Source organism: Hyposmocoma kahamanoa, unplaced genomic scaffold (assembly GCF_003589595.1).
Source record: "Hyposmocoma kahamanoa isolate Upper Pololo Valley unplaced genomic scaffold, ASM358959v1 78, whole genome shotgun sequence".
NCBI classification, from domain to species: Eukaryota; Metazoa; Arthropoda; class Insecta; order Lepidoptera; family Cosmopterigidae; genus Hyposmocoma; species Hyposmocoma kahamanoa.
In genome coordinates this window covers 354108-380175 of record NW_020653945.1, presented here as the reverse complement: position 1 = coordinate 380175, position 26068 = coordinate 354108, and the positions used below count along the sequence as shown (strand labels likewise).

Here is a 26068-nt window from a genome sequence, read left to right as displayed (position 1 = left end):
GACACTACAAGATTACGCTATATGACATAACTGGAGTGATTATGGTGTTTGTGTAAAAAATTAACAATGATGGCTGTGGAAGCGCGACCGGCGAGCGCCGGGCTCGAATCGCGCCGGTCGCCGGCACCGGACCGCCGCGCTCTTAGTGCCGATGCTGAACCGCGCACGCTGGCGGCCAGGAAGGCCTACCCTGAGGAGGAGACTCCGAAGCGTGGACCCGAACCGGAGGAAGAGCCGGTGGACACTATGGACAATGATAACGATGCTCCCTTGGACTTGACGGTGCACACTCGCAAGGAAATAACAGTGCGTGATTTCGCGCGCCACTCGTTCGCGGACCCGGCGGATTACGTTCGCGCTCAGGTGATCCTGCGCCAGTCGCGGGAGTTCTTGGCCGCCAGCAGGGATTCGGGCACGGAGTCCGATGACTCCGCCGGCCGCCTCAGCCCCTCAGACGATGCCATCTCGGGGAAGGCCTACAAGAAGTCGCTCATGAAGAGATACAGTAAGTGCACTTTGAATCCTGACCTGCACTTGACGGGCTTATGTATAAAAGTTTGCTTTATGGCAACTTTTCAGAAATAAATTTGCTTTTGAATTTCAAAGCATTTCTCTGCATTAAACCTACATTGGTTTATATATTAACAAAAAGCCGGTCAAGTTTGAGTCGCACAAATTTCTTTTATATTTTACGGTTTCCTAAATTTAAAAATCCTCATAGTTTTCTCAACATCGCTAAGATTACGTTCGTTATTTACAACTATTACATACATACCATTACAACCATAACAAGTGACATAAAAACGCCAAATTGCTCTTTATCAGTGCATCGAGTACTTGTAACGAACTGTAAAATTGCCTGTAGTACTAAACTTGGTACTATAGTGAGTATAGAAATGAAAGTGAACGTCTACGCGCTACGGCGTAGCACGGTGTCAGTCGGCTATGGCCTACGAGGCTATTTATTGCAGGCTTCTTTATGGTATCTTCTTTATGTTTTGCATTTAGAATTATCTTACATATTCTATTAATTACCTTAGAAAAATAACCGAAATATATCTGTCCATTTGCAAAACCTTAATATTTATAAAATCATATGATATATAAATGGAACGCCAAAAACGACTCCAAATTACCAATTATAAAAACAGTATAAAAGTTCAACTTTGTCGGCTGTGAAAAAAACGGTTTTAAATTTTTGACAAAAATATGACACGTGACCGTAACTTTCCCAGTCTATCAGAAACAAGTTCAGGAAGTTAAAGAGTAATTTTACAGATATTATGAACCTTACATTGTTTAAATATCCTATATGAAAAAATGAGAGCGAAAATTTCATCAACTTTTTGCAAAAACCTTTAGGTTTTAACAAATACTAACTCACGTCACAACTTTGTGAGAAGGGATAAACACGTATCCAAAAGTTTTTAAACAAAGCCAAATCTGAAAGACTTTAATGGAAATTATATGTTTATATAATAAATAAACAAAAATGAGCGACTTTTCTTTCTCCACACAATACAGAATTACAACATTGGCACACTAGTATAAAAAAAATGTATGCAACGCAGATAAAAAGTAAAACTGAGCTGTAATTTTCTTTTTCACCTTTAGCTATTTGCTTGCCGCACCATGGCCCTTTTAATATTAAATTTTAAAAATAGTCTGTGTAAAACCTTTCTTTTTAAATTAATTTAACATAAAGTGCAATACGTAAACAAAGATCTACCTATGCATTCAATGAGAATCGTATTAAATAAAAGGCCGAAACGTTGTTCTCTGTCTAGAATTTTCTTTCACTCTGGCCGCGGCCTCATCCGGTCACTCGCCAATGCCAAACCTACGGCCGAATACGATTTACATCTGTTATTTATTTACCTGTTCGTTATGAGCTATATATGTATAATATACCATAGATTTTAAACTTTAATTAAATGCTATATGTATATATATAATAGTTTCCGGACAATATAAGCTTTTATGTTTTAATTGTAAGCGACATGAAATAATGTAGGGGCACTGTAGGCTTTATGCATTAATTGTATACTAAATGTATAATTGCGTAGCATCGATTAAGATTTCAATTGTATACCATTTGTATAATAATTCAGAAACACCGTAGACTTCAACTATTATTACATATTATGTGCACAATAGTGTACGGACACTGTGGGCTTTAAGTAATGCTATAAGTATAATAACTGACCAAAAATGAGCTTCGATAAATCGATGAAGGGTACTCGACGATTACCTCTTGATTTTGAAAGCCAAATACGAGTTGATGAACAAGTTGCGCTGAGAAATCAACGTGTTGCTAAAACAGTACAACAATTGTTGGTGGCCGTACATTAATAGATGTCGTTTTGGACTTTTCAGAGAAAAAACAGAAGTGTAAAAGATTTTTACAACATAGTATATTGAATATATAAATACAGCTAGAACGAAATGCAACTATGAATATTTAACACATCTTCCTTTTGATGTTCAGCGTGGGTAGTTTGGTAAAGCGCTGTCTGATTTATAAGTTATCTGTTGCACGCTTAAGTAGGTCACGGTGTATGCAAAACGATGTACATTCAGTAGATTATACAGCAGGGACAATATGGGCTTCAATTATCGATTCAGATATATAAACTCTATAAATAACGCTTGACGGTAAATAATGATTATCCATTCTGTTAAAATTGTTTTGTTACTGGATCTCAGTTATTTACTACGCTACATGTATCTATACCCTAGACAATAATCATAATAATTACAGCAAATTTTATTATTTTCAATTAAATTTCTACAATTACCTTAATATTACTTCTACATAAAAACGCCAGGCAATCACTTTATAGCGAAACATATTACTGTCGTAAACAAACAAATCCATATAAACTTAACTTAAGATCTATTTATCGATATTTAGTCTATCACAATCATTATAGCGAAGTTCACGCGACGTTGGGGATAGTAAACAGCGTGCGCGCGCGCAGTGCCGGCATACACACAATGCGCTATTGTGCCAAGAAGAATGCGCCGCTTCTAGCCAAACCGCCAAACAAATATCAAAGAATTAGGCCGCCAATTGGGAACCACTTGACAATAGACGAAAATCTGACTAAAGTCAGGAAAACTTGCAGATTTGATGAAAAAATAATGCTCACGAAGACGTTGTCCAACGAATACACTACGCTTTTATTGAATTATACGTATGTACTATAACATAGGACGTAGCTTGGGTAGCGTAGCCAGAGGTAGTTTATAAATATAAACAACGATATATCATAATTATAACTTTATACGTGTATTTAATTTCGAAGCTTTGTCCAGAACTCCTAGATGTCTGTTTGACATCAACACTCTATTATTCTTACAATTCTAAATACAAAACCTAAGCTGCCTGTACTACAGTACTAAGAAGCAGCATGTCAACTACAACTATATAACACCGAGCAAGGTCAAGGGAAGACAGCGAAAAAGGTATTAAAGAAGAATGAACTTTCAAAACTAATTTATTATTCTAAACTCAAATCCATTATTTTTCTCAACCAAATACAAAAAAAACTACTCTTCTACCTATTTAAAAAAGAATAACAAGTAGTGAAATGAAAATAGAAAGCAAATCTATAATAAGGAGCGAAACGTGGAGGACAACGTGGGAAAGATCGATGTCGGCATATATACCTCCACTAGGTTGAGGGTGTTCTTAGTAAAAATTTAACATGCAAGTGGAGGAAATCAACATACCCTAGTGGTAGACAATCGTGATAATGTCTGTGTGTATGGAAGTGACAAGCAAATAATAACAGTTAAAAATCACAGTTAAACTAAGAAAACCTAAATATTAAAATTAAACAAAATTATTTGCCTGTTAACACAAACAAATAGCATAAAAACATTTGCTAATAATTCCCGATACTCTCATGACATGGTTGCGAAGCCCGAGGGCAGAAGGAGTGATGTGGGGGAAGGGGAGGGAGGATCAAATAAAGAATAGGTATTTGTTTGAAGCAGCTCCACTTCCTAGTCCTACACGTGTTTCTTATATTATTCGGAATAGGTTTCACTTTGTAACATGTTTTTGTTTACTTGTGCAAAATGTTTATAAAATAAAAAACAACATTTATTTGTATCAAAGCTGTTATTTTAATTAAAAGACACTGAAACATTTATATATGCAGTAGGAGACAAATACTCTTAATAAAAAATGAATAGTGTTATTGTTTTAAAAAGTTTTATATGAAGAAACCATTATATAATTGGAATAAACAAACAAGCCACATCAAAATCCATGTTCAACTGTGCCTTGATACATTGAAATATAGTTAAAATATAATTCTATTACAATTCCGTCACATATTACGCAAATGAGGGTAGGAAGGAAAACAGTGTAGTGTGTAATTACTTGTAAAACCGCCTCAATGCACAAAAGCGCATTTCAGTGACGCGAATAACACAGATAAGGGTCATTGACACAACACGGAACACATTGTATATAATGGTAAATGTACATAATGTCTCCACGTATTTGTTTGACACACTTACGGTTGCAAAAACTCTCGCAATCAATTTTGAAACTTGCAGGAAAACAGGTCCTTGCAAAATATACTACATACTTCTACAACGTGATTTGAAAAGTTTAATACGTTTACACACGTTACATATTAACTGTAGTTTGTCAAAAACATTTATACCCTACTGTCTGATGAGCAGGAAACTCCTGCCTAAATAGAACAGAGCATTTCCTAAAAATGATAAAAAAAACTCCACACTGTTTATCGTCAACCTATCAAACGTCCCACAACTGGGCACGGGTCTCTGAGATGAAGGTTTAGTTCGTACTCCGCTGCGGGTTCACAAGTGCAACGAATGGTACTGCTGCTAAATATTTATAAATGTACGTAACTTAAAAAATTCTTTCATAGGTACTAGCCACCACAGAGATACGAACCGACAGCCTCTGAAGCAACCGCTTACCCATTTGATTGCCACCGCTCTTACGTAGTTGTACATACATAATTTTAATTTCAATTTTCTACCTTAGTCTAAAACATTTATTTCCTTTATTAAATGCTTTTAAATTCCAATAAAGATGTATAATTATAAACTGTACAATGAAATATGTACACCTATTCTAGACAAACCTACCTAGGAGTTATATTTAACAAACCAAAACATAATACGTAAAACCATCCATCTTGCACTCTATAAACACGCAAAACAAAATAACCAACAAAAGAAAGAAAGAAAGAAACAAGTATATATACCTAACACCAGTAGGCACATAACAACGTGCCGATCGAATCAATAAGCCGGCATTCGACATGACTCGGTGTCAGCAAAGGCGCGCTGCTAAATCATCGGTCCCAGGTTCAATGCCCGGCGCTTCCGAGTACGGCAGATCGCTCAAATTACACGATATTACATACCTAGTAAAGTGTAAACAACAGCCTGTTATGGCAATCAGTGATAGACACCTTTGAAGTACCTATTCGTTATGGATCACTAGTTGAAGATTTGTTAGCAAGGACTTGAGTTTAGATCTAATTAACTGCCTCTGTGGCCGAACGGTTACCATGCTGGACTGCCACGCAAAGGTCCCGTGTTCGATTCCCGGGTCGGGAGAAATATTTGTGTGGCCTATATTTATTTCTCTCGTGAGTTTGGGTTTCCCTAGTGCGGGGCTATACGTGTGTGCATTATTGTTATTTTATTTTATTTTAAAGGTACAGAAACAGAATGTAATCATCACATGGTAACAGATACAGTTTGATACATTAATGGCCTTAAATTAACAGCATGATAAAGTTAGTCTTAGTATTAATCTTCTTAGTATTTATCCAAATCCAAAACGAAGAAATTAATAAAAAAAAAAGAAACTAATAAATAAATTTACAGTGATTTGTTTCAATAGTTAAAAATAATAGTAATAACAATATAACAGAACACAAAATGATCCAAAAAATTGCACCTTGTATGAATATAAAAAATTAAGAAGCTCGCTGTTAATTGTACACATAATGCATTAAGTACACGTTATTACTAATAGCGGTGTTTAACCACGCTATGATTTTATCATGTTTAAACAGTGATATGGCGTGTTCTGTAACAAACAGTTGAGTCGACAGTTCTCGTCTACAGCGAAAGAGGTTTCTTTTTCCTTAAATCTTCCTTAATGTTTGTCCTTAAAGTTGTCAACAACGGTTTATCAGTCAACTCGTAACTATAGAGCGTGAGATCGTTTTAAAATATGTAGTCGAATATTTAAAATAACATCGTAGTAAGAAACTTGTTACAGTCGATTACCTATTGCTTTGTATGCACATAATATATATACTATCAACGGCAAGTTCAACTCTATTACTATTATTACAATAAGTCTGAGTATGCTGTTTTATATAGTTTTTCTTTGTGCGGAGGAGGTTCTAATTTCGACTTTAAATTTTTTCCGCGATTACTTCGGCGCTTGCGAACCGATTTGAATGATTCTTTTTTTGTTGGGAAGATGGTACCTCAGTATTGGACCCATTGAAATTTGAAGAAAACATTTTCACCTCTAAGGGTGGTAAACTAGGGAATAAACCCGGTTTCACGCACTTTCCAATAACCGATTTCAATAAAACTAGGCAAGTAGAAGTAATTCCACAAATTGAGGTCCGTTTTTTTTATAAAACAGTTGTTTCTAAAACGCTCAATATAGGGTTAAATATCTCATACATGTGATGGACGAACGGTGGGACAGCGCTGTCCAGCCCTATGTATGCAAATGTTGTGTTTCTTACTTTTATATAAAGTGTGGTTATTTCATACGTTCTTGCGGTAAATGCGGCATCGCAATTACTTTCAATTTTGCAGCAGTATAATAAAGAAGCGGTGGTAGCCCAATGGAAAAACGGTTGCTTCTGAATTGCACGGTCGACGGTTCGGCTCACAGACCACATAAATACTAGGTTCGACTCAAGTATATTTCTGAATGTTAGCAGCTAAACCCGTTTAGAAATACGTGTGAAATCTCCAACCCTAGTAGCAGACAGTGGCCTAAACACTCTTTTAGAGGAAACCTGTGCCCAGCAGTAGGACTTAGAATAACGACCTCGGTAGCTCAACGATATATACAGAATGGGCGCTGGATGAGAAGGTCCCGGGTTCGATTCCTGATAGGACCAAATTTAGATGAAATTTATATTTTCTAAATTGTTTCTGGTCTGTATATTCTGTGACTCAGTGTGAAAACTTTATATGGTTCTCTGGCATATTATTATGAATGGCTTGATAATGGTGATAATACAAGTTATCAGTTGTAATAAAATTAATGGTTGAGAGCGAAACCTGTATCTAAATATATCTTTTTGCTAAGCAGCATTATGCCATTGTAACATTAGTAAGCATAAAATTATATAAATTTATTACACATACATAATATAAGTTCTGGGTTTCCCACGAACCTGTGATGTAAAACTTATTATTACAATTCCTAGAAATTATTAACCACGTTATACCTTATAATTTTACACATCATAGCAGACGCGAACAATTATTATTTATTATTACTGTCAGGCTGTCTATCGCTTTATGTGGAAATTGAATTAGTACCGATATTAATGACGATCCGACCCAAATTCTCTTTCAGTTTCATCTGACGGGTTTCATTCTTAGATGTTTACACATATTAATACGGGCCGCAATGCTCTCGATAAATTTTAATTTTTTATCAAAGAAGAACATTAATTGTATTCATTTCTTAACAACAAATGTTTCTAAAACAATTTATAAATCGTGTTACCCAGTAAATTGTACATAATTAAAATTTTGTTCCATGCACCTCGCGCTGTTACAAAAATAAATAAACTACGATTACAGCCCAGCGACTTCGTATTTCTAAGAATTCGATAATTTTAGTTCTTCTTATAACCGCTAGTGAACAATTCGCCATACAAAATTGACGTTGATTTACCGAGATCGCTAAGGACTGTCGACACTTTGTAGATCCAGAATATTACCTATAGAGTAGGAGTCAACCGATACAATTAGATTCAATTAGGTTGCCATCAATTGTCACAGAAGGTAGAACTCAACGAGTGCAGGTGCAAATATGTCGTAACCTTTTCTATCAAAAATGTCAATTGCAATACGGCAAATGGCATTCAAAAATCAATTCCCATGAATATTCAAAGGATACAGGATGATAGGCAGATGCGATATTGGCTATCGTATCAAACTGGGAGAAATGCACGATACCTGCGCCCGCGCAGGTCGGAAGTGAAAGGTGGGAAAAAAATATTATTTTATACGTTGAACGTGATGCGCCGCCGGATACGACGTCCTTGGTTTTTGATCAACGATCAATTAAAGATGAGAGTCGTATTCCAGAACTGTACTCAATGCTCAAGTCAGGATTTGAGCAGACTTGAGTATGATGTCAAGCACTGGCAATAAGACCCTAATGGAAGGGACTTGAGTATGATTTCGAGTGCTTTAAACCATTCTAGAATACGACCCTGAGTCGTTTAGAAGAACTTTGTAGAAGCGTACCTTCTTTACGTTTTCGATATATGTATACATATTTAGCCTATTAATAGAACTAAAGTAGACACATGAATGTATTTACATGAACACCCGGACGTAAGGATGGGTCGTTGCCCTTCATCGATAATGCCGACTAGACACGACGACGTCACGCTAAAATACCTATTAAACACCATTTAGCTTCATAATTACTTTACGCCAACACAAACACTGGCCGCTTGGCCGCTACCTGTTCCAACAAATTCGAATTACAAACAACAAAAAAACTATTTTGAATTTTATTAAACACCTTCTTAATACAAACTTGACACAAGTGGCAATAACCGCCGTTACAAATTAAACTCTATGATTGGTAGCGCTCGACTCCAAATTAATGCGCATAAAATAATATTTTTGACATCTTGTTGTGACGTAAACAATAGAATGTCTCGAAAGGGTGAAGAAGGGTTGGTCTTTTTTTGAATAGCTTCCTGCTCGCCTTGTCTCTATCTCACCACATCCAACACGAACATTAGAAAGAGATAAATATTGGGTAAACAGATCTCGTCGCTGCATTTTTTTGAATATGCACTTTTAGTATTCAAATGACGTTAACGCATCCGTTTTTAGAACTTCAAAAATAAATATCCTAAAACTACCCGTCTATTGGTAATCTATAAACTGCTTTACAACTTCCTCACAAGACATTGTTGTTTACGAAGGTTTTACTACGGTGAATTAACACATCTTTCAATAATCATTCTCCTTTGTGTCAGTCGATGAAATCCGTAGATTGTTGTAAAAAAAATTAAGGTATTTTTGGATAGGCACTCGAAATTGTCAAATATAATCTTATCGGTGCGTGCAACGCTCTTTAAATCGGGCACATCTGGGTGTGGGGCCGCGCTGTTTTTGGCCGGCCTTCAACCGCGGCGCAAGGCTATTAGGTTTCACAACACATACAGACAAACGACTGCTCGGCCACTGTTACTTCGGGGGCCCCTTCTCCTATATACAACTTTTGGGTTTTACAATTCGGTGGATTTCGTCACACCCGCAAAGAACCTTACAGAAACACTTATTTAACCACACAATCTAAAATATGTGAACTGATAACAGCTGCTGAAAAAATGAGTTAATAGGTTAACAGTATATGTTAAGTAAAAACCACTGGTTTCCGTAACCATACACCGCTCACCTTGCCGGGATCATCTGTCAAATAAAAAATGTTTAACCCAATTTTATAAATGCTCACTAAAAAAAACCTACCTGCCTCCGGTAGCAGTACACCCCCGGCCATAAAAAAGAACTTAACTATACCGTTCCCTTTATAAACTCAAAAAAGTACTTTTGAATAGATTTAGCGGCATTTTTTCGCGGTTTTTTGCGTAACACTAAACTTTTTATTGCCAAATTTATGGGTTGTGTTTCTTATTTTGCAACGGTACTGCGCTGCTTTGTCTATTATTAGTTGCAGATGTTTTTACAAATTTTTGTGCAAACATTGGCTATTTCTGGAATTGGTAAAGAACTATTATTTTATGGGCCTTTCTGCGCGATCCTTTTGTGAAAGTAACCCTATGTTTTATTTTTTAAACAAATGTATTGGCGCTACTTTTTACAGCCATGTAGTACCAAAAGGCATTAATAGTGTTGTCACACTAAATGAGTTATTCTGCTAGCACATTCAGGGACTTGAGCATTAAGAACGATCGAGTCGTAAAAGCGGAATTACAATAACCGTAACCGTAATGAGGTCAAATTGACTACAATTGAGTTACGTAATGAATGGCATAAATCGACAAATTAAGATTTATCGTTGAAACATTTCACTTTTTTATAATGACTCTAACTTTGAACGGTAATAGGACTGAACTTTAGATTTGAAATGCTTTGTAGAGAGATTTAATTATAATTAAGTTTAAGTTTTAAATTTAAATTTAAAACGGAGCGTAAATATTTTAAAACAGTCGTGAAAACGTAAATATGCTCCCGGAAAAAATGTTAGAAATGTCGCTTACACCCTTTTTGCAAAACACCGACGATATATGTATATTTAACAATATACAAATATAGAATTGCTATGTAAACGTATTAGACGATACTGTTTACATATATATAGCAGACGTATCAGTCCGTCTAGCCGCGCATGCGTCAGACAGGAGGCAACGCTGATACATTGTGATGTCATTTTTCCGGTCATACACATACATTGTAACTACCTACGCACATTTATGTTGAAATGTATAATATTACTGAAGAAAGAAGAACTGTTTAATTGCGGCAGGAAGCAAGCCAGGTTGCTCACTTTCCACCTAACGTTTAAAATCTTCGTAGAATCCGCAAAAAACAGAGTCGTGCGAGCAAATACTTAAGATTTAAACCAGCTACAAAATCCACAGATACAAATGCCGTTTACAAAGAATTTCAACTAGAAATTTACGTAAAACAAACCCAGATCATGTTAAAAGCTCCAAAAACAATAGAGAGATAAAATTGGACACCGTAATTGAGTGGCATAATGTATAGAAAGGTAATAAGTAATATTAAAAAAAAACGATTCGCGGTAAACGCATATTGTTATTAATAAAATATTCAGAAAAAAAAACTATAAAAAAGCAAACAAAAAAGATACGTAAAACTTTTGTTGTGGAGCGCAATACAGCACGTGCGAAACGTGAGCGATTACATGAAGGGATAGGTGTTATTTGGAGATTTTTAAAACGTAGCGCTGCATGGAAAGAATAGCTACGGACTGCCTTATACGACGTTATAGGATCGAAACAAAAAAGAAGGCAGGCGTGAATAAAGTAAGTTTGATAAAATCGAAAGAAAAGAGGAGGCCAAGCCGCATAAGGATGTTACAGAAAACCATTGCGAAAGACAGAATAGCATCGACCACATCGACAAAAATCTAGCTCTCAAATCTAAGGGAGAGAGACAAGTATTGTGAATATTTTTCAACGAGGACGTAATTAACGACGTACTTATTCACGCAATTATAAAATCACGGTTTGTTATTAGTAATATACGTACAAATGACGTTAGCATACAGTAGTTACGCGAATTATTTACGTATTTTATGGTTTTATATTATTCTAAACCTTTTAATTCTATGTAATGTACCCATTCCCCAATACAGAAACTACAATGCCTAAACCCTTAACAAAAGCCATCAAGGCAATTCTGGAAAAGTCTAACAAATCAACATAGCAACAAGACAAGAAATTTCTATATTATGCACAGCGTTGCCAATGCCTTGTTCAAAACCCCAAAAAATCAATTTTAAAATCCCCAAATTTGGAGAGAAGTTCATATTCCCCACAAATTCCCCACATCTCGAGTATTCATTATTTATTACAAATACATCGCTTAAAAATATAATAAAGAATTAAGAAACTCAAACTGTAACCATCTATTACGTTTGCTGTGAATGTAAACGGAATGTAAAACTGTAAAGCAAATTATAAAATTAGATGGTTTTAAATCGTTTATTTATTTTAATTAGATTCAACATTAATCAATCTGAAAAAAAATCACTTTTCTTTGCCTTACAAAATTAAGTAAATTGATTGTTTGTTGTGCATTTGGTGACACTATGTTAATGTTAGAAATAATCAATGAGTAAATTAAGTTTCAACCTATATTTAATATTTAAAGTTGACGAATGGAAAGTTGTGGTGTGGAAGTACCAACTGCTCGGCTTTGTTTATCAATATCTGATTTCGTTTTGCTTCATACCGGGGATCGGCCTAAGGGAGAAAGAGTCGCGAACCCAACACGCACCGACTGGTAATTTTACAATTCAGAATCAAGTGCTCTGATAATTATCTTTAAGCTGCTTGTTAATAATACGAGAGATGTGCGATATTGAAAAACATGTCGATGTAGTTCATCACAGTGTTTCTAACAGTAACGATCAAACTAGCGATGCATCAACAATTGATAGAATAAACACAATGGTAAAATGTTAGAATCCCCACATTTTCCCCACATAGCGCCAATCCCCACAAAATCCCCAATCTAGTTGAAATTCCCCACAAATTGGCGACGCTGATTATGCGTTCTGAGCTAAGCGTTTATTATGGTACATCTCTAAAAGTAGGTTAATAACAATGCTGACTTGTATATTCTGCCGCCATGCAGTGGAATGGTAAGGGTGCTGGTGAAATTACAGGCACATGGGACTTGTCAAGTTATGTCTCAGTCGACGGGCGCAGTGGGATTGCCTCTAAGACCTTTGCGATTTAAAGCTCTGAGTGGCGTGGCAACTGTTATGAATAGGCGTATCGCTTACCACCAGACACACGACTTGTACGTCCCGTAGTATTATAAATAGGATATATAAATGTATATAAAGGGACATTTCCCGTCTCAGGGAAGTTACACACCCTCCCGACGCACTAGGAGGTGAAAGGTTTCTGTAAAGGTATTTCTGGGTGCCATGTTTGAGTTTCAGTGCGGTCGTTATATTCTTTAGCAAAAACAAGTTAAATCGCCTACATGTTCCTGTCGTAGCTAAGTAACAAGTATAAATAAAAAATAAATTACGAAATGCCTGGGGCAAGGCAGACAACTTACTTAATATGACTTCTTTATATACACTTTTTACTAAAAATATTTATTCCTATGTATTACTTACTTCCCGTATTCGCTTTACATAAAACTAGTTCTCAGATTAACCAATTTGCCTAACCTAGCTTTGTTTACAGAAACTGTAGGATTTACTTCCGTCTAGACGCAAAAAACTCTTAGTCTTATGAAAAGAATTTAACTGGAGTTTAATTAAAAGTCTGATAAAATAAAATCGGCCCTTTGTATGACTAAAGCTGTTTTATTAGATAGTTTCTTGCTCGTCGTCTTTTTACGGGCTCTTCTCGGCAAACAGAAGCTGGTTCTAAACGTGACATTATATGTACATACTTTTATAAATAAATATTAGATTACCCACTATATAAATAAATATTAGATGACATCATATACGTCGTTCTGATCCCAAAGTAAGTAGCTAAAGCGCTTGTGGAAATCGGAAACAACGACGGTACCACAAAAACTCAGACCCGAGACAATAAAAGTTAGTTTTCTACACTGACCCGGCCGGGAATCGAACCCGGAACCTCAGAGATGGCGACACCATGTAAACCGCAAGCCACTCGACCACGGAGCCGTCATCAATATATGGGTGACGCTAATCCAATGCTGGCGACTTCTCACGTTTTCTAAGACATCAAGCAGGTTTCATCACGTTCGAAAATATACGTAGCTTTGAAATTAAAGTCAGCCGGGTGTCGAACCGTGGGCCTCTCAAGAGAAGCAACCGTTTTCCCAACGATATACCATGTATTATATATAAATGTGTCATTTAAAATTATTTAATAAACCATTGTGTTGAAAATAATGACAATAACAACTTGACAATAGGAAACGGTATTGTTTTATAACAATATTTACTAAATATTTCCGCATTTCTAAGAAATATTATGTATACCTATATAAAAAGTTTGAATAGTAGTTCTAAAAAATACCAAGAACAATTGAAAGGACGAGAGGAATAGGCGAAAGAGATTTGTCTGAAACGTAGCGAGACCATGATCTCTACCTACCCCCGTGGGTGACAAACATTGTATCGTGTGCTAATTTTCCTTAGCCAGCTAATGAAAAACAAAAATCTAGACCAATAGCGTTCATGTATTGGATATATTTTTCAGTAAATTTCCTTGTTTTTTTTTGTTTTATGTTGTTAAAATGAGCATGATAAACCTAATTGACACATGAGCGTAAACATGTATTTCTTGTTGTTTTTATAAACTTTTCAACGGTGCAAGGGAACACACGAAAACCCAAAAAACGTTTTAAGCTAAAACAACGGGACCTAAAGACATTTACATACTGGGCTAGGAGCGCGCGGAACAAAAGTTAGGAAAGGCAGTTTCAAAAGCGGTGGGCGCTCAAGGCGCGCTGCGCTTGCGTCACTTGGATGTTGCCCAATGGAAGTGTAAAAATGCGCCCGCGCTGCCACTGCTGCCAAGCATACACCGCACACCGAATATCCGACTTGCGCAAGTTGGGCCCTTCGAGGCGACGACCAACAAGGGAACACGGTCATAGCACTTTGTACAAACCTTTTTCTTCACTATTTCATATAATTCTACACAATTTACCTAATTTACTTCTGCACTTGCAATTTAGTTTAAAACATTATCTCCGTAAAGTAAAAGCGGAACTATTTTCAGTTTATAAAAATATGTATATGACGTAAAACTCGTCGCAAGAGATAGTTACTACTCAAGATTGCTGTACCTCCAGCAACACCAAGTTATCAGCAAGAAGGGGCGTGGCCTACAACCCCGCCTCACTACTCCCCACCACTCCACCTACTAAAACTTCACCAGAAACTAAGCAAATTGTAAAGTCACTCTGTCTAACAACAGGTGTAACAGCCCTACAGGTACATTGTTGAGAAGCGCCCGGTACTATGCCATAATATTTGTTAAGACAATACCCTCTACTTCTGCACCATACCCTTGTACCCTTACACCGTCGCTAGCCTTAGGGCTTAACCTTTTCCCAAAAAAATAATACATTACAAAACAATGACTGCAACCATTACAAGAAATATTTTAACGGGTTTCTATTTTACACAAAAAGAAAATAATTGTAAACTTTGTTAACATAATTTAACACAAATAAATTCTATTAGTTCAAAATCAAGGCAAACTTACACAAATGGTGTAATTATATAGTGCTTGTTCACAGAGTGATTCATTACTAGCAACATGGGTGCTAATTGAAATTACCGATAGAAATTACAATTCGATTATTCGGTTCAAAGCTAATTGCACACATAATTTAATGGATACATTCAACTTATTGGTTTAATTTACAGTTCTATATAATTAATGCAAAATCAATGGATTAAAAAAGAAAAGCGTTTGGGTGATACTGATAAGGGAACCCTTTGAACTCGCTCTCGCTTCCGTTTAGATTTTAAAAAGTGTGCTAATCAAAGAGCCGAAATAAAAATCTATCAATACCCCTAATTTAAGATGTCATAAAACATTTACATACCTACAACGAATGATAACGTAATTAAATGTGGCTATAAAATTTTTAGAATGGACAGAACGGGCCGATTTCCGATTTGTTCATTCTTGAACGCGGCAAGGCCACGTTGCGCAACTTTTTCGGAGAACATAGAGGAACTAAACGGAATGACATAGTAGGCTATAGTATATCAATCAATATGTTCCTGTAATATGAACCCTGGCTTGGCCCAATTAGGCTACACAATAACGATGAATACGAACCTTTGCGAAAAGGGATTTTCAAACCTTAAATATCAATTTACATTGGCATATTACATTTTGAATGTGTTAAAACATCAAGCGAACAAGAAGAAGCGTCAAGAAACTAAAGATTCGTGGGTTAACATAACTTAAAACAGGAATCAATTTTGATTGAGTATACGCATCACTTACTTGCTACTAGTTCTTCTATTTGCATAACGGTAGATCAACATATTTATTAAATAAAAAGTTTATCCTCATTATTAACAATCATTTGTTCATCCGCATAATAAATACTTATTGTTTTAAGTCGGCCAATTTACTGCATATGAAATTTCAATTACGATCAGCGAAGAAGGACGTAGAAACGCGGACGATGCGATGCCAAAACGGAATAATTTCAAATCGAATGTAATTAATTCTTTTTTATAAAGCAAGCATTAAAGCTCCTTGTCAAAGAGTTCGTCCAGGGAAGTACTGCCGCCTCACCAAACAGTAATATAAGTTTTGATGTGTTTGTGTTCCGGGTTTGAAGCGACATGCTCCCATGACTTATGTCTCAGGATGACGGGCGCGGTGGCAGTGCCATTGAGATCTTTGCAATTCAAAGCTCTGAATGGCACTACAACTGTTATGTCGCTTACCGCCAGGCGCACCACTTGTTCGTCTCGTCACTTGCTATCATAACAAAACTTAAGTAAATTCTAAAAAAAAAAACAAACCGTACATAATTAATTCATCAGGCCCCAAAACGATTCTGAAAGGAAAAACTAATGCATTACGATTTTTTTTAAATTATGAACTTTTTTATTTTCACACTGGGTTAAAAATAGATAAAACGGATAGATTTGTTCTACAGACAGTTACGCAACGCAATCTGTGTCAATGTCAACATATCTCCAAAAAAACAGCTGTGTGCCGGAAACCTTAAAATGCCTGCGCATACACATAGCGAGCGCGCGCACTGAACAAACAAACAAACAAACGGACGAGATGCGCAAACATCCATACATTGTTACCGAAGCTTCCTTTGCCTGTTGTGTCACGCGCGATATTTGTTATTGTTGACAACTCGCCTCCTTGTTACAGTATCTCGTTAACATGTTTGCAATTAAATTTTACTTTTCCCCGTGCCTACGGAAGCCTGTGGCGTCCTGCTGTTTCCGCTATGGACAATACAACTTCATTTAACTGTGAGTAAGCGTAATCATGGCTCAGGATTAACCACATTGAGGAAATTTTAACGTAACCCGCCATAGTTGAAGAGAGTTCCACGAAAACATCGCAATCACAAAAACTTGTAACCTTTGTGTGGCACTCTTTTTTGGGCAACAAGGACCGGTCGTTACGTAGTACGAGAATAAGCTCGGTTGCGCAAACGCACGCGTGGCCTACAGTTCAGCGGCAGCAGTGGTAAACAGGAAAACTACCACTCGCCTAACTTCTCGTTCTCGAGATTCACATCCAACTGCTTTGATAATTAGTGTACTTGTGCTGTTTGGCTATAGATTTACACTGTTTGTTTTAGTCAAAACTTAAGGTAATTTCCTGTCGTTCTGATAAAGGTTCATTATATGTGTAAATATATTTACTTTAGTGTATTTATTGGAATATTCTTTGGTTGCATCCCCTTTACATCTCCTAATACTCTATCTTTAGTTTGCAGGAATAAAATTGCTACTAAGCAATAAGGCTGCCTCTCATACATTAGCTTATTCTGATATCCTTGCTCATATCCCAGTTCTGTGTTGTGATCACTAAAAACTAATTTCATTCATTTCATTCTTTCTTAATATTCTCTTAACTAAACTTTTTACTTCAACCTATATTATGTGTACTCGGTTTGCAAGTGTTACCAAAGCAATTTGTAGGCCTGGTAAGTAAGTAGAACCGCCAAGTTACTTTGCGAAAACGATTTCCCAAATTGAATGAACGATATTGTATAACAATCGTCACTTACCGAACCGCTGCGTCTGTTGCGTAGTCCAGTGCCCAGCTTCCGAGCGAATTGGCACACATTTCCGCCAAAAGTTACCGGTTTTTTATTTCACCGGTTTTCTGCAACTGTCGCGTTGCGTCACCGGTGACGCGGCTCTGCCGCTGCGCTCTCGTTCATTGATGCTCTTGACCGAGTAATAGACGATCAATTAGTTTGTGTAGTAGTAATGGAAATCGAATCTATTGTGTTTACGTGAATAAAAGATCATCCACACGTTTCGTTTACAATGATAAGCTACAACAGTACACTATAAAATTCAACCAATATTAAACAATTAATTTATTAATCTTTGGCTTCGATAGCGATATGGGTCAGCATTGTTTACGAAGCCAATAAGTTATATTACGTCACAACTCTGCAATCCAGTCAGAGACCAGTTCAGTTTCAATGTAAAGTTCACAATTGGCGATATCGACTCCGCCTGCGCCCACGAATAACAACAACCGGTTTTTGGGAACGACTTCCTTACAATTTATGGAATTTTAATACATATATACGGCTGGGATACCCTTATCGTATTGGTTGATTCTAACACACCTTAGGTTTATCTTTTGCGTACTGTTTTTAAAAGACGCTAAGATCTGTTATGTCCTTTTCCGGCCCATTAAAAAAGAACACATTGAGCATGACACACTTTGTGTGCAGCACTCTCGCTTTGCCTAACCGGAAATTCTGCTATGCCCATTTGATTTTCTCCTCGTGAGATCTAAGTCTTGAATGTACAAAAATATCTATAATTAAAAATAGAACATTTATGCATAAATAAAAATGTTTACCTAAATAATAAACGCATATTTATTTATGTATAAATTAAAATATGTCGGAAATATGTAATTGCACAATGCTACATGAACAACAAAATCTAAACAATACTTGTTTATGGTTAATCGATTTTCTAGATAACTCTTGATCGCATCCCTGAAAAATATTTCCACTGCAGCCCTATTAATAACAGTGGTGTACGCACACGAATATAGTCCTAGATGTTTACTATCGTAGCCGTAGTGCAGAGGGGAGCTTGCGGGCAGCGGGAGGGGAGCGAATCAGGTCAAGGGAGCCGCGATGCACCGCTCACGTGAAAACTCACTTTCGCGCGCTCGCTACAACAAATATGGCGTCGCTAGTGACGTTCTAGACCGATGACGTTGTCGATTGTCCCATCTTTACTGGTCATTGCGTCCTTTTTTAAAATGTTATTATTTTCTGCATCAAGCGTTGAAATTTGCTAGGAATAAGTTTTTAAAAAGGAATAGGTAAGCAACGGTCTTCTGTTGTACTAATTTCCTGTTACCTTATCGATTTTATTAATAAGCGTAAATTAATCGGGGCAAATGTTGCAATCCACGTGTATAGAACAACAACTAGTATCCTTGTCCCGATTCTTATTTCACATAATCGAGATACACTATCTCGTCGTTATCTCGCATTACTGCAATGGGGAGATAAACAACTGATTACGTGTTATTTATAATCGGATTACTTCAAATGTTTTACCGTTTCTTAAATAAACGTTACTTGCTTCGGCTATTAATGTTGAAAGCGTTTACTGATTTCTTTACAATTTGTAGTAGTAGTAGTTCTAACACGCTCACTTCCAAACTTGAAGTGCTGTTGAATCAGTAATAATACTTGAATAAACATAATTTTACTTGGTTAATTATGTTTATTTGAGTATCACAGCCCTTTTAATACGTTCCATAATGTTTCAAAAGTTTGATCCGACGATCTGTCGATAACTGTACTACGTCCTTTGGCAGTACTAGTTTCAGTGTCACCAGTATCCAGAGTGTTCCACCGCAGTCTGTATATTACTTACGTCCCACTGCTAAGCATCTAAGGCGTATTCTAAGGAGATTTGATTCAAATTGCGGGCTCATGAATTCCGCAATCAGAATATTATTCTAAAAATTAGAAATAGTAAAAAAGGCAAACAAAAGCGTGATCACACGAATCGTCCGAGGCTGTGCGTCGGCCTACGCCGGCGCAAGGTCAATCTATTGCAATACGACAAACAGCTTCTGGGACATGACGAATCGACCACCGTTGCGACATTCCCGTCGGGTCGGTTATCGCACTTGTATCGGCTTTAGTCGAACCTTGCCCAATGCGGTTACGATGATACTTAACAAATAATATTGTTTCTTGCAATTTAGCAATTTTCTTCTTATACAGAGTTGTTCAATTAAATAAAAGGAGTAAATATCAAAACCATTAATTATGTCCTCTTAGGCAATACTCGCGGAGTCAACAGCTTTTCATTTAGGGAGTTAACACACTTATTAATGCGGAATCGCGAAGTCGAAGTTGTGTCATCCGCTTTGGCTCAGATTGTCAGCTTTTTCTGATCGACTCAAGCGGGACAAAAACGTAGATTGAAAATTTGAAGTGATAATTATTAATACAAAGATCGAACGCTAAGAAAAAATCCTTCAATCTGACAGGACTCTAACCTGGAACGCTCTACCAACTGAGATACAGACCGGGTTAGTAGCAAACCTAACTTGTTTGTTACAGATTTTTTTTATAATACCAAGTGACGGGACCAACAAGTCGTGTGCTTGTTGGTAAGAGACACACTCATCCATAACAATTGCAGTGCTGCTCAGAGCTTTAAATCGCAAAGATCTGAGGGGCACTGCCACTACGCCCGTCACCAGACATAAGTTGACAAGTCCCATGTGCCAGACATAGGTAAGGTGACAGTTGATACTTTCCTCGACGAACTCTTTCACTAAGAGCTATACTGCTAGTTCAAATTATATTTCACGAATAAAAACGTTATAAAACGTCATGACTTACAATAAAATCAAAATTGTAGCGAGTCAAGAAAAGTGCACTCGGAAAAGAGTCCAGAGAAGACATAGCACTGTCCCGATGATAGGCGGATGGGCTTGACCGGCTCAACACAGTTCTGAGTGGATTAATGTGGTAACTCCCTAATACCTAACAAAAGACCTAGAATAATGCAATCAAAACTGGCTAATTAAAAATCAAGGCTCAGCTGAAAAACAAAAAACCTCACGTAATCAAGTCTATCGCGTTTATCAATTACAAATAGATCTGTATAACGGTTTCTCGCACCATTACATTCACAAAGTGCTATAAGTAATAAAATTCGCAGTCCTCTCTAAAATAGAGCTTCTAAATGATGCAGTCTTGACCTAATATCTGTCCAATGCACCACGACGCTGTACGTATAAAACACTATACTATACATTACTGGAGGTATATATAAACTCGACCTCAGTAGCTCAATGTTTTGCACTGTGGGCGCTGAACGAAGAAGTCCCAGGTTCGACTACAGGTAATAAACTAATCAAATTTTCTACATTTCAGCACGTCATAAAAAAAAGCTAGCAACCTTGTACATACTGTTGTATATGTATACAATATTGTCTACTACACTAATTATCCTCGGATTTGGTAAGCAAAGGCTTTAGAGTTGCTACAACCCACTCATGCTTTTTTTACGCTTCCTCCATTCCCAACAATAAAATTCGTTGTTAAATTTACCTTTTCGTTATAAAAGATCTGTATCTAATAATGGAACGAATAATGGGCTCACAGTGTTAATAACGATGAGAACAAACTCTATCTACTCTATTTGTAATGATCATCACATATTACTTTCCCCAGAGTAAACAAATAGACGAGCGACGCCGGGGCGCAGTAATTCAATAACAAATTACACTACTACTATAGTAATAGTAGTGTAGTAATCACCCGGACATGGCAACTGGTGAGCGGTGCGCGTAGGAAGCCTCGCGCCCTTCGCGATCGTACTGACCCACTTGCGCCGGCGCACCGCACCGACACCGCACGCTTCTACCCATGTCGACTACACAAGTTATGTATATTATGAGATATTGGATCTACCGCGTACAACAAGCCAAACCATTTAAACACGTAAAACAATATAATAATATAAATAAGATCCGGAAAAAATTGTTTTATTCCAATGTTTAACAATCACGAAAGCGTAAAAATTCGATATATTATGTGTTAGATAGAAGGAAATGTTTTTTAAAAAGCTAGTTGGCGTCTAATTTTCTATATTTTTCTATGTGTAGTGTATGTGAAAACATATGATTTCACATCCACTACAAAGAGCACTCACGTCACATGCGTGTGTAGCGGGAGTCAGTCTGTGTTAGACCGCCAGGCCCGAGACACGTGTTGATGCTTAGGCGCTATTACATTAGGAGCAGATACTACGTATATATATTGTCCCACGCCTACCAGCAGGGAAGGTTTCTTTTATTTCCATCCTCCTCCATTCAGTATTCTCAATAACCAGTTGGATGCATCCGCGATGATAACTCTTATACCCCCTTTCTAACGAACGTAATTCGCGATTTGACTAAAATTAATTATGTGCGTTACAACAAGAACAAGAAATTCTAGATCGGTATAGTAAATTATGTCCATTCGTCATAAAAGGGATGCTATATAAATTACTCGTCTGTGATAGATGATAAAATTAAGAATTACAACCTACTTCTGGTAGGAAACCGACTCTATGATTAATTGGGCTATGATGTCACGTGCATCCGTAGAGTCCGCAGCCTTTGACGACACAAAAAAACACGACCAAACATTTGTTGCCGGATAAACATGTCGCGGCCTTTCCACTGAGTCACGCGGGTTGCGCAACGCCGGTAACAACTGCTAACATAATTACATATTAGCATAATGCCAGAGCACAATGTGGCAGCAATTCGCACGTAAATTGAGTAAATTTGAATTTTCGATGCTCGTGGTCCTTACTAACGCTTCAATGACAACTACACGTGTAATGTAGTACATATTGGATCTCGTCAATCACATTTTGAAATGTTAGTTGGGCCGCTTGAACAATTTTAATACCGTCTACTAACTTATTGATTATTAAATAAAGTATTGTCGATTTAAATTTATTCGACGACCTCGATTACCGGCACGACCAATTTGTGAATGCAATTGCAATGGTAAACTACACGCCTGTCCGTAACAGTTGCATTGCCACTCGGAACTTTAAATCGCAAAAATTTCAGGGGCACTGCCACTGCGCCCGTCACTCTAAGACATAAGTTGACAAGTCTCATGTGCCTGTAATTTCACCAGCACCCTTACGCTTCAAAACCGGAACACACAGTAATGCTGACATTACTGTTTGGCGGCAGAAATAGGTAAGGTGGCAGTACTTCCCTAGACCTTTCACAAGGAGCTCTACTGCTACTAAATTACCAGTCTACATGTTACCATTATTATTATTATTAGAAGTCCCTTAGAAACGGAGTAAGGTTTCCAACTAATTAAGACGTGTACTAACATAGACTAGTATTTTAATGCAGTAGCTACTTGCCAGATGTCGTCATGCGCGTACACAGCCAGTTATTAAACGTCAGCAGATAAACGGGTTATCAACGATCGCCGGTTTCCATTTCGCGGCGCACTTTCTTGCGTTTCCCGCGCGAGGGAAAGTGCCGCGCTTTTCCGACGCCATCTTGGATCCGCTCCCGCCACTTTTTCTGTTTGGTTGCTGGTTTTGTATTGTTTCAGTGGGTATAGTACTTATTCGTATTGAGTTTATTTAAAATTTGAACATTTTTTTTCTGCAAGACACAATACACTATTCGAAATGATCGTGTGAGATAGTATTTAGCGTCAGTTATTACACTCTTATTAATTGAATGGCAGAGATAATAAATCGACTCTCATTGATTGACGTTTGATTGCAAGTCACGGATGCGGGTTACTTGGCGCTAGTTTTTTGCACTTCCTTTAGTATGTATCGCTATTCAAGTTCAGAATCACTGTTAATATTAGATATTTCATAAGTTAAACATAAAAAATCTTACAAACAGTTGTGTAAACCGAAAATTAACTTTTTTCATTTATTTCCTTGAACGTGGATATATGTATGTTAGAACTCATCTACAATAAGAAACTGTATTCCACATTTTAATGTAAATGGGTACAAATGTTTAAATAATCATTTAATTACCCGTGAACATTCTTCATCACTCTCAAGTTTGCCAACTAGACCGTACAACTGTCCTTTAGAGTTGTTTATTTAAGACACCAAATATGTACAGAATAAATGATATTACAATTTTGCACGGCAACAGCGTGGCGTATACTTTTTATCGTCACGATTAAACAGAGAATTCGTTTTTAATTTTAGTAAGTCCATACTTCCACGGCATTGCGTCGCCGACGGGAAATTCAAAGCGACTTCCTAGAATTTTACTTAATTGTTAATTTTAAAAAAAATCTCGTAAAAATATCGTGATAGCCATGGCTAATGTCGTAATATTGGGGCTATACTTTTATTACTTGAGTTTGAGACAATTTTTCAACGTAGTGTAAAAATTGTTGTCATGGAATTAATTGGACAATTGTGTACGGTACTTAGTAGCAGGATCGGAATAGGTACACAAACGACACACATAGACCAGAAAATACGTATCTCAGGAGTAAAAATCAAAATAATATAGCTCAAAAATATAAATTTACAAAACTTTGCTTCCAAATACAGTAACTTACTCAATTAATTACAAGTTTCACACAAAATATAATACGAAGAATGACAATATTGGAAATGTAACTATTTGTCAGATCTAAATCGCGTAGGTTTTTCAAACACGGGTGATTCAGACATGGCCATGGGACAGATGTAAACAGCCCGAAACGTTGAATTGTTTGGAAAAAAAAAACAAATGTACGTTTTGGATTCGAAATAATAGTTCGCTTAAAATATGTATCAAACTTTTTCACGTTTTCACTCCTAGGAACTCATTGGTGTAAATACTGATAAATAATGATTTAAAAAAAATACAAAGCAGAATGAAATTTTCTAAGACGCTAAAATGTACAGTAAACAACAATACGCATAGACCGCGAACGTTAATGAGACGAAGGTGACATTTTGTATCAAAACAGTGTAGCTACGTGATACTAAGCACTGTGCAGAGCCGTGGCAACGCCGCCAAGGTGCGCTACACAGGAAGTAAACAGCTCTTTACGCCCTTCAGATACTGACTCAGTTAGATTCAGCTGATTATTTCAACGCTCCGTCTGGTTAGACACTTTTTGTGATGAAGTTAAAATAACATGCATCGGAACAACATTAGCAATCCGTTTATTGTCGGGGACTTGGCACGTTTTCCAAGGGATTTAAACTTTTCATCACCATATATTCCTTCGCCATTAGCGAAAATTATTGTAAATAAACATTACAAATGTACGTTGCACACACTAACTGCCATTACAACTAATGGAGATGCTAAAATCCCGTAACCACTTTTTTTAATAAAGGTTGTCCCAAATCTCATAGACTACACCTCGCCGGGCAATAGTCCCGTGCCCAACAATGGGATACATACGAGTAGATGTGCTTCATTTACATGTCCGACGGAGACGCCGCGACGTCTCTTCTATGTCCCGGCGGTCATTGTTTATTATTCGAGGCTTAAAGTTTTTTGTGTTCAACGTAGAATCAGAATGCGGTTGCATCAGGTCAATGGTATTTGTTCTTTTATACAAAGGTAACGATTATATTGGATTTTCGGTATTGTGAAACTATACCCACTGTAATAGCAGTAAAAGATGCCTACTAGCCAGTTAAAAAATATTAGTCATATTTGAGAGCCGCTGCAGGGATTCGAACTGTCTTTCAATTGAGAAGCTGCCATTCTCCTACTACCACCAGCCTTTGTATTTATCTATACGTACTTTGTTACTTCATATACACTGCTTAAATATAATAATTCCTGTTACGCTTGGTTCCCCTTTGTTTAATGAAAAATAGACTCAAGCTTACCTATAACCTGACCATAATCTCAAGTAAGGTTAAGCGACGAATGTACTGACGCGTTTGTCTATTAAATGAACATTCACATCTAGCCTTGAATAGCTCCAAATTATAGCTTCCGGAAAACACAGACGCAATGTATTCCATTCCTTTGCCGTAGACATTAAGAAAAAGGAAGCGTAGCACTTCGTGCGATACATCCATGACATACGGATATAATGTACCGGACTTTCTGAAAGACTGGAGGAGCGACAATGAGTGAACTGTATTTTAGATTCCCTGCTCTCCGAAATGTTTCCGATATAAACCCGACAAGTGGGACACTTTTCTGAGATACTCAAGATTTTAAAGCTCCGATTCCACAAGAGAGTCGTCAGCAATAAATCTCTTTGCTTGCTCCACCGAGTCCAGGCCAGTTAACTAGTATAGAGTAGATTAGAGCAGTCCCTGTTTTTTTTATATTTATCGATAAAAATCTTCTTCTTGCTCTTCCTG

The 26068-nt window shown here is 37.0% G+C and overlaps 1 protein-coding gene across 3 annotated transcripts in view; it reads left to right on the top strand.

The window, feature by feature from the left end:
* The window catches only part of LOC113232782 (ecdysone-induced protein 74EF), a 320596-nt gene that overhangs the window by 251833 nt on the left and 42695 nt on the right, over window positions 1-26068 (top strand). Inside the window, exon 1 of one of the 3 annotated variants that reach the window (XM_026467574.1) lies at window positions 52-505. The exons of the other annotated variants lie outside the window; for them this stretch is intronic. Within the exon in view, the coding sequence (XP_026323359.1) occupies window positions 67-505 (439 nt within the window). The 5' untranslated portion in view covers window positions 52-66. Of the gene's footprint in view, window positions 1-51; window positions 506-26068 lie in introns of those variants that run through there. 3 annotated transcript variants of the gene reach the window in all.